Source organism: Manihot esculenta, chromosome 17 (genome assembly GCF_001659605.2).
Source record: "Manihot esculenta cultivar AM560-2 chromosome 17, M.esculenta_v8, whole genome shotgun sequence".
Taxonomy (NCBI): domain Eukaryota; kingdom Viridiplantae; phylum Streptophyta; class Magnoliopsida; order Malpighiales; family Euphorbiaceae; genus Manihot; species Manihot esculenta.
The window spans coordinates 2,493,099-2,507,426 of NC_035177.2; the positions used below are offsets into that span (position 1 = coordinate 2,493,099).

The following is a 14,328-nucleotide window of genomic DNA, read 5'->3' on the forward strand; positions in this document are numbered from 1 at the left end:
AGTCAAGATCATTTCGGTCAAGGTGGTGGAAAACTCCTTACACAACAAGGTATCTGAGTAAATCTGCAGTAACATTTTATAGTTGATAACGTGATCCTTGGGGTTTCTAGTGCTATCATAAGCAGCAATGGTTGGCATCAAGAACTTTTTAAGGATAATTTTTTCTTGGATACAGTTTGTAAAAAGTAAGGAGGTTCTCAAGCTGGTTTAGATTCCTACTTGGATTTAACCAATAACTCTTCTTTCAACCTTTCCAGATTTTTATCTACTTCCTCTTCTTTTGCCTCAAGCTTTCTAGAACTTACAGGAGACTTAAAGCTAGTTCCTTTTTCCCTACTCCCCATTCCATATCCGCACAACGTGGTGCTCCTATTTATATCAACATCTTCCTCTATAAAACTTCTCACCACGTGACTTCAGGACTTAGTGGTTCCCTGGTTACATCATCATCTCTCTTCCTTATAGCTCCTTGTGTTCCTACTACTAGTTCATTGTTCTCAACTTCGGATACAAAGGTAAGAGTTGGTGCTTAGCTAGGAGTCAAAACCTGTGATAGATTCTTAGATGCCCCTAGTACGAGGCCTCGCTACTGCATGATCTGGTTCATTCACATCATAATTTGTTGTAGCTAAAGTGACATAGTTTGAGGTCCTGATTATTCAACGAGATTTATGGAATAGTGTTTAATGGGGTTAGGTTATTGGCAGAGGGACGGTGGACACTGTAGTAAAGTTTTGGGGAAATAAAGTCATTAGGAAACCTTGGGTGGTAGGTGTTTCTACATATTGATTTTCATTTCCGGTGGAAGTTAGTATATCTTAAATTTTTTATAACTGTATCTCAAGTTTATATTAAACGTAAATAGTATTTTTTTTTGAAAATCATTGTTATCCATATAGTTTGTTGATACTACTGTGTATGATTTTATAATGAGTAATATTATCTTTTATCGTTTTATAATTTTAGATAATATGTTATTTTATTTTATGAATTGTTAATTATTTTTAAATCATACGTTGATATATAGTATATGAGTTGATGTTTCATGATATCAATTATAAAATTTTTAAAATTTTAAACTATAAGTAATTTAAGACATAAATCTTAACATAATACATTAGTATTTTAGACGATAATCGAGAACATCAACTTTCGATTTTAAAATCTATATAGGATGTGCATACATATTTCTGATTTAGACTAATAATAATATTACTTATGAGAGAAGTTAAACCAGGAAGACGATGCAAATGAACATAATGCGCAGATGGGGAAGGATCTGACGTGGGGATGGTTCCCAGTAACTAGAGGAGATTGAATGAGTCAATTGAGGAAGATATGAACACTAACACATAGAGGCATAAGAGGTGACCAAATTCGGTGGCTAAGGACAGATAAAGGATTCTAGAATGTGAACTCGCCTATGTGCATCCGGTGGTGACTGATGGGGAAAAAGTGGTGAAATTCAGTACAGAGGAGCTGCAATCAGAAGTTCATTGTTAGGGGAATGCTCTTACAGGTAGTATATGTGGAATGAATCCTATATTTCAAGGGATTTTGAATTTTGTGATGGGTAAGTGGAAGAGGTATGGGCTTATTTCTGTTTATCTAGTTAATGCAAATATTTTTCTATTTACTTTTGATTCAGAAGGAGGAAGGGATTTAGTGCTGAAGGACCCAATACTTTTGATAGAAGACCTTTGGTGTTGTTGCAATGAAACCTAGGCTAAAATGGATTTCGAATCAATTCAGAAATTGCCATTTAGGTCCAATTTCCAAGCCTTCCTTGGGAATTTTGGTGGAAAGAACTGTTGAGTGGAGTGGGCAATGTGATTGAGATGCCTTTGTTTATCAATCAATTATGAAAGGATATTAATTGAGATGGATTTACATGGAAAATTCCTTGATGAAATTATTTTAGAAGATGAAAGATGATGTCATTTGAGCCAAACGGTGCTTTATGAATAGAGGTATGTTTGATGTGGAGAATGTAGAGGGATTGGACATAAAAGTAGAGAATATAAAAATAGGATGTTAGGCTAAGATAAAAGAGAAAATGCAGGCTAGGGGATAAAGGGCAGGAAGAGACTCACAGGAGTAATGAATTAGAGGAGGCAAATAGAAAGATAAGTTTAGAAAATTTTTTTTTTAAAAAAATTTCAAATGTAAAATATTTTTCGCAAATATACGGAGTGTTATTAGTAACTTATTTTGCTATCATGGAATTCCAAAATTTTTGGCTCTAGTATTTAATATTTTAAGCAATTAATTATTAAATAAAATAATTTGAATATACGCAGCTCCTTTCGACCACTTTTGAGGATGATGCTAAGGGAGATTCAGTGACAATGGACACATGGATGCTCCCTCCAATGGGCTTCGCCAAAATGAATGTGGATACTGGAATTGTTGGGGATGGTTTGATTGCTTTTGAAGTAATTTTTCAAGATAGTCAAGGTCAAGTGTTGGCAATGTGCATCTAAATGTGTTGATGATTTTTGGAATCCAGCTGTCTCGAAGGCCATAACTATGACTTTTAGATTACAACTTGCAGCAGAGTTGAGTCTGAGCCGAATCATCAGATTGTAAAGGGTGTATTAATTATCCAGATCTAGCGATACCTTCAGTAATGCCTCGAGAATGGCTTTGTGGGATTGCGTTCTTTTTTCCTCCCATCTCATGGTCTTTTGTCAAAAGCAATGGAAACTAGGGTCGCTTATGCCTTGGCTCATTTGGGTTACTGTAGAGATCATTTCCATGTATGGATTGAAGAGGCTCTCTCAGCCATTAAGCCTTTACTTTCACTGGATTTTGTCTATGATTAATAATATTTGATTGGTTTTATATAAAAAAATTATTTAATAAAAAACTATTTAAAAATAAGAATATAATTTTAATTATAATCGTAGTAAACAACCATTTACATGATGGAGAAAAACTCTAATAAAATTCTCTCAATAAAAAAGAATAAAAAGTATTTTCATTTATTAATTAACTGCATTAAAAAATAAAAATTTTATAAAAATACAATTTAGTTGATTTCTTTTTCTTTTCTATCTATTCTTCTATTCTATTTGAAATAAAAGAATTTAATTATTTTTTAATTTAAAATTTTTTATTTAAAAAAAAATAAAAATCATACACGATTCTTACAAATTTTATAAAAAGGCTAAATTACTTATAAAGGAGTTGCGTGCATTAATCATTCAATAATACAGCAAGGAAGCAAAACGAACAAAAATGCACAAGAAATTACCTCATATCATACAACAACGTAAACTGCAGCATCTGTTTGGTTGCTCGTTTAAAAGGTTAGTCTTCTGCTAAAATCTTTCCTTACAAATTTTCATCTTCTTGAGTATCATCTGCACTTAAAAGATGATTAAGTTTGATTCTTTGCCTTTTTGGTTCCGAAGAGGTTTCCTTAGTATCATTACTTTCTTCGTCCTTCCTCTTATTGACATTTTCACTGTCTTGTTCTTCGTTATCTTCCATAACAGGAGATTCTCCACCCGTGTTCTCTGGCTCTTCTGGCAATGATGGTTTTGGATTAGATTCTTCAGCTTCCTCTTTTGCATTCACATTTCGCTTTTCAGGTGACCGCTCACATTCTTCCAGAAACATGCTGATTTCTTCCCTGCTCGCAAGATCAAGAGGGGTCTTCCCTGCTTTTGTCTTGACGGCAAGACTTGCACCTTTCTTCACCAAGTACTTGACTAGCTCAAGATTAGAACCTTGAGCCGCATAGTGAAGTGGGGTTAGGCCCTTTCTGGTACAAGTTTTGATGGAGACCCCGGAGGAAAGCAGAGTCCGGACAACTTCTAAATGACCCTTTTGTGCAGCAAAATGAATTGCACCCATGTCATCCATAGCAGCAGCACCAACATCAGCCTTGTTTTTGCAGAGATAACTCACCACATGTGCATGCCCTGACCATGCTGCTAAATGCAATCTATGGAACAAAGTCACTTTTGTCAACGAAACAAAAGAGAAGGCTGGGAATTTAAAAGTTCACATTAGAGATTAACATTAATTAAATGACCCTGATAATTATCACCTGCAAATGTCAAGGACAAAAAATAATAGAAAAATAAATAATAAAACTAAAAAGTGAAAGCCCAAAAATAAAGGTTGACATGCTTAGTTTCCTAGGTTCCTTAAATGGAAAGTATTCAATGATTCACGCATTTGACCATGGATTAGCAAGTAATTCCCTTTATACAAAGAGCTTAATTTGTCAAGGACCAAAAATAAAAAATTTCTCCTGAGCTCCAATTCTCAAATGCATATGGAAGTGAACTGCCTAGGCAGTCGTACACTAAATACATTCACTTTTGTCATGGTCACCATCCAAGTAAAATATTTGCATAAATCACCTGAAGAAGTCAGGTCATCAAAATCTTTAGAAGAAATAATCTCACGTGAAAATAAACTCCGGGGAGCACCATGCCAGAACCTCTACATGAAATAAGGACACATATGTCATATGCTATTGATGAGTTCCAGTATAATACTGCCCTGGATTGTCAAGTGATTATCATCACAATATAAGTCATAAACAACCCAACAATCTCAGAACAATTAATATTGCATGTGATCATATGGGCGGATGCACTAATAATGCCTTTTCCAAAGGATATGTAACAACATATACACACAACAGGAGAGAGAGAGAGAGAGAAAGGTGGGGGTGGGGGGAGAGAAAAAACAAACAGTGTTGGCAAACAATGATACCTACTAACCACTAAATAGAATTTTGGCACATACATTTAGCTCGTCTCCAATGCCAATGTGGTAGTGCAATCCTCGACCGTAAGAAGTCAACAAAATAAAGTTTTACACATTTATCTCATTATCACCCACTCACTTAATCACTTCTCTCTCTCTCTCTCCCCCTCTCTCTCCCTCTCCACACACACACGCGAAAAACACACATCTAGACACAGACAGACAAAGGTAACCCTTCTTCTAAATCTAGTTGTAACATAACCATAAATAGAGAATATTTCTTTTAGACCCACTCACTTCAGAAATCGTAGTTAGGGCCTCATCCAAATTAAGTCACTCACTTTTAATGCTCTTTATCTTTGAATCTCTTTGCCATGTATTGGCAATTATAATAAGATCCAAGACTCAGATCTAGTTAAATGCACTGATATATTAGTGTCTACCCTGCTAGTCAAATGTACAAGATTCAAAGTTGAAATTATACTCGATAAAGTTTCACCTCATCACTTTGCAGCAATTTTCACTCTCAAGCAAGCTAATACATAGACAGCACAAAATTTCAAGGAGCGTGTGGCAAATTGTGTCATGAATTTGAAACACTATTCAAAGATGACATAGCATCACCCATATACTAAAGAAACTCTCTTTCAGACCCACTCACTTCATCGATTTGGGTAATAGACTAATCCAAGAAGCGCTATCCAAGTTTCAATTCTCCTTTATCTTTATATCTATTTACCAAATATTGACAGTTTTAGCAAAATCCAAATCAAGAAATCTAATTAGCGTGAGTTTCTCTAATCTAGTAGAGGCATTGGACTTGAATGACAAGATGAGAGATAGAACCGACTTCTGGAAGCATCAAGTAAAAAATTGGGGTGAGCCAAAATAAATGCTTGTGAGGTGATCAAGAGGACGACAATTACAGTATCTTCCCTGGCAATTTCACTCTCAAGAACTCTAGATAGCACAGAATTCAGGGACTGTGGTGAACTGAGTATCCTAGGTTGAAACACTATTCAAAGACAGCATGACCATGGCAGGTGATATTCAAAAAATTTATAAAATGATATTTTTTCTCTTCTTCTTTGTTTATTCTTTTGTTCAACAAAGATACCCTTCATCGTGGCTTTCTGATTTGACCCATCCTTTTTGTTTTATTTGCAAGCTAAACTAGAGTTCTAATAGTCCAGCTAGACAATGGCTGAACTTCAACGAACAAATTGTTTAATTCATCCCTTCATCTATATTCGGTTATTTGAAATGAAGGATTGGATTTGGGTTTGAAGGGAAAAATGAAAAAAAAAAAAAAAAACTAAATAAACTCAAATTCAAACTACCTCCACAATTCAAACCCTAAATATCCAAAGGGACTATAATTAGTACAGAGAATCAACTATGAATAAGCAATTAAGAAAAGAAGATAAAGAAAACCGACTAAAATTGAAAACTTTAAGATGCTACTGTGAACATGGCAAAGAGAAAAGCTAAAGATAATACGAGAAAATGGAAATGAAAGAGTGTGAGGATACGGAGTTCTGGAGTGCTTATCTCTGGAGTTAATTGCCAGAGGATTTGACCTGAGAATTGACTGAACCGCATTCAAGTCACCGGACCTTGCGGCTGCATGAAGGTCCACTTCGCCGCCGCCTGCTGCGGCCCTTGGCCCTCTTCCCATTCTCTCTTTTCGACCTCTTTCGCTCGATTTACTGCTCCTGTGTCGCAGTTTCAGAAACTCTCCCGACTTGTTTGCTTGCTAATGACAAATTTAGTTTTAAAAAACAAATCGAGTGAATTACTATTTGGGCCTCTAGGAATTTTTTTAATTTACTGGGAATTAAATTAAATCTAAAAATATTAATAATAAATTATAATATACTCTTAAAAGATGGCAATTATTAATAAATTATATAATTTTTTTAATTTAAATTTTATATTAAAATTAAATATATTTTATAATTATTATATATATATATTTATGTATCGAAATGACAGCATAAACACCAGCTATTTTAAAATTTTTCTTTTTAAAAAATTAACAATTTCGGCTACATTAATAACTTAAGAAATAGTACTCATTAATATTAAATTTATTATATGATTTTAAATAAGAAATAACATAATTCAACATTATTAGGCATTTTCATTTTGAAATTATTTTATAAATATTGAGTTCATTATGTACGTCTTGTAAATTTTATTAAAAAAAATTAACTTAAATAATACTACGAATTTTCATATCGTTGAACATTTATGTGCCGGAAAATGTTTATCCAGAAAAAATAATATTAATATATATATATAACGTAGATGACCTAAAAATTATTCAATAAAGTATAATACAAATATAAAGCCTATTTAGTTAACATTTACTTTAATTATAAATTTGATTTAATAGTGAAAACTCAATAAGTTTTCTTATGTGGTCCCTTTATAATTCGATATTCTAATTTTTTTTCTCTTTTTTAAACTTAACTTTTTCTTTCTCCTTCCACGTGAAAGAGGATATGTGTCAATTGACTATCGATGAAAAAAATGTTATTGTTCCTATAAAGAGCTCTAGAGATATTCCAATCGTTACTTATGATTTCTGTATGGTGGGGATATTTCTCACATACAATCTAAACAATTTTCAGAATATGCAGACCTCTTTGACAGATTTATGATATCTTTTAGAGTGATATCTATTATGAAATTAGAGATGAAAAGATATTTGTTTCGGTTTTTTAATAATGTTGATTTTGAAAATATAGTGAATGAGGCTAATGAAAACCTCTCTAACTCATTCTAATTTTTGCATTCTGATTAAATACCTCCATTTTGGTTATTATAACGAGATGTCGACTAAATTGGTCAGGGATTTTGAGTTTGATGAGGAGAGTACAGTCCGAATAAATGATGATACTAAAAAAAGGTAAAAAAATACTAAAATTTTTAGTTCTCGTATAGAATTTTTTCGTAATTTTTTACATTTTGATGGCTGTTTCTCAATCAATAGACAATGACGGGAAGGAGGCTTTTCGTTAATTTGAAATAGTCATATGTCTATTTCTAGGGTTGACTTTTCGTTAATTTGAAAGAGTCATATGTCTATTTTTGGGTTGACTTTTCTTCAAATTTTATTGTTTCGGTTGTTTCAGAAGATAATGTTCAATGGAGGTTTACCGGTTATTATGGGTTTTCGGAATCGCAATGACGGCGTCAATTTTAGAACCTTATTCAAGTTTTATTTCGTAGAAGCAAACTCTCTTCTGTGACTTTATTCGGGAGATTTTAATGATTTATGCTAGAGAAATGAGAAAGAAAGATGAGCATTTTTGCCAATTTACCTTATGTAAGGGTTCAGACAGGCACTTGATGAACATTTTTACTAAATTATCTTATATATGAGTTTGATTTTAAATGATTGTAAATTTTTATTAAACTCTAGAATTAATATTTATTTTAGATGGATTCGTCGCGATACTACTCTAACCGCTCATATTTTGGCTGAAAAATCTATTAGGCATAATTTATATTTAAATTATAAAAAATTTACTAATCAGTTAAATATGAAAAAATATTATTTTTAAAAATTTTTAAAAATTATTAATTATTATTTTTAATTATTAATATTTTACTATTTAATTTCGGTAATATAAGAAAACTTATTAATTAATTTTTTATTTTTATAAAAATATATATTAATTATTTTTTTATATAAAAATTATTTTAAAACTTTTTATAATATATAAAATGAATAAAATAACTAATTAATACACGCATAAAATAAATTAATTTCTCTACTTTTGCTCAATTTCCTGTGAAAACTTATCTGTTACCATCAATAGATTTAAGGTTTGAGGCTGAGAATAAAAAAAAAAAGAACTTTTTGAAAAAATATCAACTTTAAATGACGCTGAAAAAAAAGAAAATATGGTTTAGTTATTTTAGAGTATTATGATTGAGACTGATTGATAACAACTCTTAAAGAAATTATTTTCCAATAGAATACTTATTTTTCGTGGTTTGATTGGAATGTTTAAACTCTTTCAAATGTTTTTGGAGGGGAAAGAAAAGAAGTGGTGGAAAATAAAAGTGAATCAAAAATTATTTTCTAGATAATTGATAGGAAAATAATTATTTTCCTCTCCCCTTTTATTTTCTTCTTTTTAAACAAGACTCTTGTTTTTTAATAATAAAATATTATTTTTTTAATTTAAAATATAAAAAATTTAGTATTTTAATTAACATAAAATTAAAAAAATACATAAACATAGCCAATGATTTTTAAAATTAAAAACAAATTTTATTATAAAAAAAATTATTAAAATTAAAAAAATATAAAGGTTTAATTGGGTAAAAAATTAAATTGAAGTTATTTAACTATTGAAAAAAAAGTTTAATTAGATTTATTTCTATTTTTATGAATATATCAGTACTAGATATAAAAATCCAGAAAATATTTTATTTAAAAAAAAATTCAAAGATTCAAATTTGCAAATGTTACAAGTTGACTCATAAATGTTTATATATTTAAAATTTTAATTATATTATTTTTAAATTAAAACCCATTAAAATTTGTAAATTAATTTATTTGCTTTTTGAATTATTAGTCGTATCATTACATAAATTTATTAATACTCGATTCACGTTTCAAATAAGCAAAACTTAAATTTATTGAAAGAGAATTATTGAACATGTAAATGAATTTATTAATATTCAACTCGAATTTAAAATAAATAAAATTCGAATTTATAGAGAGAATCGAATTTGTTGAGAGAGAAGCAAAACTCGAATTTGTCGATCGAGAGAGAGATAGAGAAAATGCAGAAGGAAGAAAAGGCAGAGAAGAAGAAGAAGAAGAGATAAGATACACAAGTAGACTTTTAAGAAAACTATATTATGCAAACTGATGGGAAACTATGTTTTGCAAACTAATGGAAACCCGAATTAACAATTTTTCCATTGTTGTGCCCATGTAATGAGTAATCACCCACAAACACATATATGCAGTGAAAATCTCAAGAGGAAAGCTATAAATTTTCAGCAAACTTTGTAGAGCTAACCTGTAAGAGAGCAAATTAATGAACATGCTTTGTCTAATAGCTAGAGCTAGTCACTTAATAGTTATTGCAGCTGCAGTACTGCATATGGAAGTTCATTTCAATAATGAAATATTAAAACACAACAGTAAAGGACAAGCTAAAATCAATTAGAACATAATTTCTCTGTTTTATCACACAAAAAGTCAATAAGTGTTGATTCTTCTAAACTTTCAATCGTCAATTCCCTCCATTATCGAAACCAAGGATGATAAATAGCTCTTGGCCCCATATTCCTATGCATTTAATAAGATCAATGTGTTTATAGACGCATGAATGCTCCTAAGCATTTAACAACACCACTGTGCTTCCATAACATAAAGATACTCCCAGAGTATGCAAGGAAACCAATATGCTTATAGAACACGAAGATGCCCTCAATGTTTTAACAAGACCATAAGATTTATAAAACAAAGCTGCTCTATATTGTAATAAACATAATCAAGTTTCCAAATAGAAAAGCAACAGCATACGGGTTTTTGGTCTTGACATTTAAGCACCAGCATGCAGGCAAGTGTTGGTTAATCTAGCCAGGAATAAATGCTATCCTGATTAGCAATATAAAGGTCTGGCAGGTCAGCACTGACAGAGAACTTCATCCACCTCTTTTTCTCAACATACTTGAGACAGGGCTGCAGCACAAGGCCAATTGCCACAGCAATGAGGCTTACAACCATTACTTTGAATGTGGAGAGAGCTAAAACAACACAAATCAATATGGTTGGAGGAATGCACATAAGAATGGCCCCAATCGTTCCCACAGGAACCTTGTAAGGCCGAGATGCAGCTGGGTATTTTATCCTTAGTCGTACAAATGCTGTAAACTCCAATATCATTCCAAAACAATATAAGAAATTCTCTGCTGCTACAATCTCTTGAAAGCTTAGCCATGATAGCAAAATCACTCCAAAAGCTGAAAACAAAATCCCAATATGAGGTGTTCCAAAATGGGATCTCTTAGCAAAGAACTCGGGCAGCATTCCTCGTTCAGCCATACCCAAAAGCTGGAAAGAGTCACTGCTCATTTCAGCTATAAACATTCCCATATTTGACATAGCTGCAGCTCCTTGGATCCACCATCTCAACCAAACTCCCCCAAGTATTTTAGCAATATCTGAGAAATACCCATCAGTCCACAAATCACGGTTGAGTGGGACGGCACCAGTGCCAGCCAATAGTGGGAAGAAATAACTAAGAACAACCAATATCAAAGCATAAAAAAGAGCTTTAGGTAGTGTTTTCTTTGGGTTATCCACCTCCCCAGCAAGTGTACTAATTGAGTCCCAATAATTTAAATTCCAAAAGAGGGTGTTCAAATACAAATTCCAGTCAACATCACGCAAATTCACCACAAACCATCTTGAAGGATCCAACTTTGGCAATGCCACTAGTCCCATAACCACAAAAGGAAGAATTGAAAAGATCCCTAAAAGAACGGCAACCCAACCCACGATTGTCAAGCCTCTATAATTCATGTAAGTGAGCACAAACGTCAAAACTAGAGCTGCTGTAGCTCTTGGCAAGCCACCACCTAATGCTGGAATTCCAGACTTCAAATAATCAAGAAAAAGAACTGGGTAAAGGGCATTATCAATGACCCCACTTAGCCATTTCATCCATCCTTGCTGGAATCCCCAATAGGGACCCAATGCAGACGAAACCCACACAACATAACCTCCATTTTCCGGAAACATGGTTCCCATCTCAGCTGTAATTAATGCCTCAGGTACACTCCATATTATGGGAAAGAACAAGAAGCCAAGAAGAGCCAACAGTGGACCAGCTGCTTGGACACTGTCCTCAACCCCAAATGGACCTCCGGAAACCTCATAGAAGATAAGAAAAATAAGAGGTAAAAGTGATACTTTCTTAAAGTCGGATGACCTAGGAGAAGAAGGCACTTCATTGATATCGACATAATTAGCATCACTGTAGTCTCCCATTGAAATTGGAGGTTGCCGACAAGCTGAGTTCCTCAATTTCTGCATTCAATATCAAGTTTTATTCAAGTCAATCATTAAAAAAAGAAATAAAAATAAAGTAAATCAAGATCAAACATAATCTTTAAAACATTCAGATTCAGCTGCCGAGCAACTACCATGTAATTATGAAAATCATTGATGGAATAAGCTATTATTCAACAAATTATTGAATGGGTTTCTCATATTGCATTAAATAAGGAAATAAAGATGATAAAGCTTCAATCACAACAACCATGTCAAGATTCAACCCCCCCCCCCCCCCCCCAAATTAAAAAACTGAATAAAGTAACTTTCGGCAAAAAAACTGGAATAGGGAAACTGAAACAAGTGAGAAACCATACCATGAAAACGAAAAAACCCACATCGCTGAGGTTGAGAAGCGAGTGAAACCTAGGATTGTGAGTCCTTCAAAGCTCCAAGAGGGGCGTGCTGCGTATTGTGGAGTGCTGCGTGCGCAGTGGGGTAGTGCGTGGGCTTTAAGACTTATCGTTGAAAATATGCCAAGTAATGCACTTAGCATAAATTATTTATATCAATACGATAAAGCCTCATATACAAAAGGAGGGCATCACCTCCGTTCAAAATCAGACGTAGAATTAGCCGTCCGAGTAAAAGTAGACTTGGTCGTTTTTCCGATGTTTCAATTCCATGGCATCACTTGCCCGACAAAAAACAAATGGCTTTTCATGTTATTCCTGAAATGGAAATTAGTTATTTGCTCAATGGTTAAATAAATTCAGTTTATTTTTTTTTAATTAAGTCTTTTTTTTTTTCAAGGCTACAGTATATTATTTTTTAGATAATAAAATATTATTTTTTATTTAAAAAAATATTTTTATTTTAAAATTAATTATAAAATATAATAAAATTTATCAAATATATACTAAATTAAATATATTAAGATTTAAACCACTCTATAAAAATATAAATTTTTTAAAATGAACATATCATAATTCTCATTATTGAAAGTAATTCAAATAAAAAAATATTATATATCATCAATAAAATCAAGAAAAATATCTCATTCCGTACATATCTCATACGTTAATTATAATATTTTATTTATTTTTATTTTGATATATATTTTTTTAGATTTTATTGTTATAAATTAATTTAAATATGTGAAAGTAATAAATTACGAGGTAATTATATATTAAAATTTATATATATATATATATATAAATATTATAATATTATAATTTTAATATCTCACTATAAAATTAAATTATAATAAAAATATAAACATTAAAGTATTTTTAATAATATAATTTTATATGAAATATTTTTCTCTATTTTGATTTTATTTTAAATTTTATTGTTATAAATTGATTTATATATATATATATATAAATAATAAATTAGAAATTGATTGATATATTATTATAATATTATAATTTTAATATCTTACTATAAAATTAAATTATAAAATATATATTATGATCTTTATAATAAAAATAAAAATATTAAAATATTTTTTATAATATAATTTTATATTATATTTAAAAGTGATATAACGAATATAAAATTTTACAATGCATGTTAAATAAAATTAATAATTTTATTACATATAAACCAAATAAATTTATTATAAAAATGTCATAAAAAATTTAAAAAATGTTTAAATATTATATAATTTTATATTAATAATGAATTATATTTATTTTCTACTTAAATTTTAATAATGCAAACTGATGATCTGAGATCCAGATAATAAGATTTACAGTATGTGTGTGTAAACTTCAGTGTGGGGAAGGTACCCTTCCCTCTTTATTCTTTTCCTTTTATCCGTTAGTGATGCCTAATGGCTTCACAGTTATAGTGACACATGTCTCTGTCATACAGACCCGTACGTACGAAAGCGTCAGACGTATGCTCCATGTCCGACGGCCATTTAATTCCCCCCGCGTGTGTAGATTGGGCTGCAAAGTGACTGGGCCTGTTGTCCTTTCTCCTGTCACGTTTCAGGGCCGAGCTCGTGGCGGGCAAGCTAGGGTTTATGAGTGATCCAATCCACTTGGCAAGACTGAGTTAGAGCTGAAGAAGCCAGGTCGGCCCATCAGAGAGGCTTCGTGGGCCTCGAACCAATACTGCCCTCGCGGGTCTGGCCTCGTACTGGGATGGTGAAATTCAGTGGTTATCAATTGCCCCTTTACCTCCTCATCAGTTATTACATGAGTGATGATGGGGTAAATTCCTAGAACTCATTATGACGCGCGGCTCTAGGACGGTTCCCATCAAAACGTCTTTTCCTTGCTTTACTGTTTTCAAAATTCAAAACCCCCAAATCCTTGCAGAACTTCTTCTCCTCCACTTGCTCTCTGCGCATCTCATTCCTCTCGTATTCCTGCGAAGCCATCCTCAAGGTACGTCTCTTGTTCTGCCATGGAAGGTTCTAAACTTTCCGATGTCATGAATTTGGAGTCTAATGTTACCTCCTCTTCCCTGGTAAATTTCTTTTCCCGAGAGTATCTGGATACCCCTCTCTTTCATATCCGGGCTCCCCTTCCTAATGAGAGGATCGTTCTTCCCGATCC

General features: G+C 32.2%; 2 protein-coding genes across 2 annotated transcripts; both read right to left on the reverse strand.

Moving 5' to 3' along the window:
* Window positions 1-3,139: 3,139 nt before the first annotated feature.
* LOC110605182 (putative ankyrin repeat protein RF_0381) lies at window positions 3,140-6,494 on the reverse strand. Its single transcript, XM_021743552.2, has 2 exons — window positions 6,261-6,494; window positions 3,140-3,952 (listed from the first exon to the last, which is right to left on the reverse strand). The coding sequence occupies exons 1-2, from the start codon at window positions 6,404-6,406 to the stop codon at window positions 3,337-3,339; spliced, it is 762 nt and encodes a 253-aa protein (XP_021599244.1). The 5' UTR covers window positions 6,407-6,494; the 3' UTR covers window positions 3,140-3,336.
* A 3,655-nt stretch (window positions 6,495-10,149) lies between these two features.
* Window positions 10,150-12,431, reverse strand: LOC110605435 (probable polyamine transporter At1g31830). The gene is made up of 2 exons (XM_021744022.2): window positions 12,136-12,431; window positions 10,150-11,794 (listed from the first exon to the last, which is right to left on the reverse strand). The coding sequence occupies exons 1-2, from the start codon at window positions 12,136-12,138 to the stop codon at window positions 10,334-10,336; spliced, it is 1,464 nt and encodes a 487-aa protein (XP_021599714.1). The 5' UTR covers window positions 12,139-12,431; the 3' UTR covers window positions 10,150-10,333.
* Between the last annotated feature and the right edge of the window lie 1,897 nt (window positions 12,432-14,328).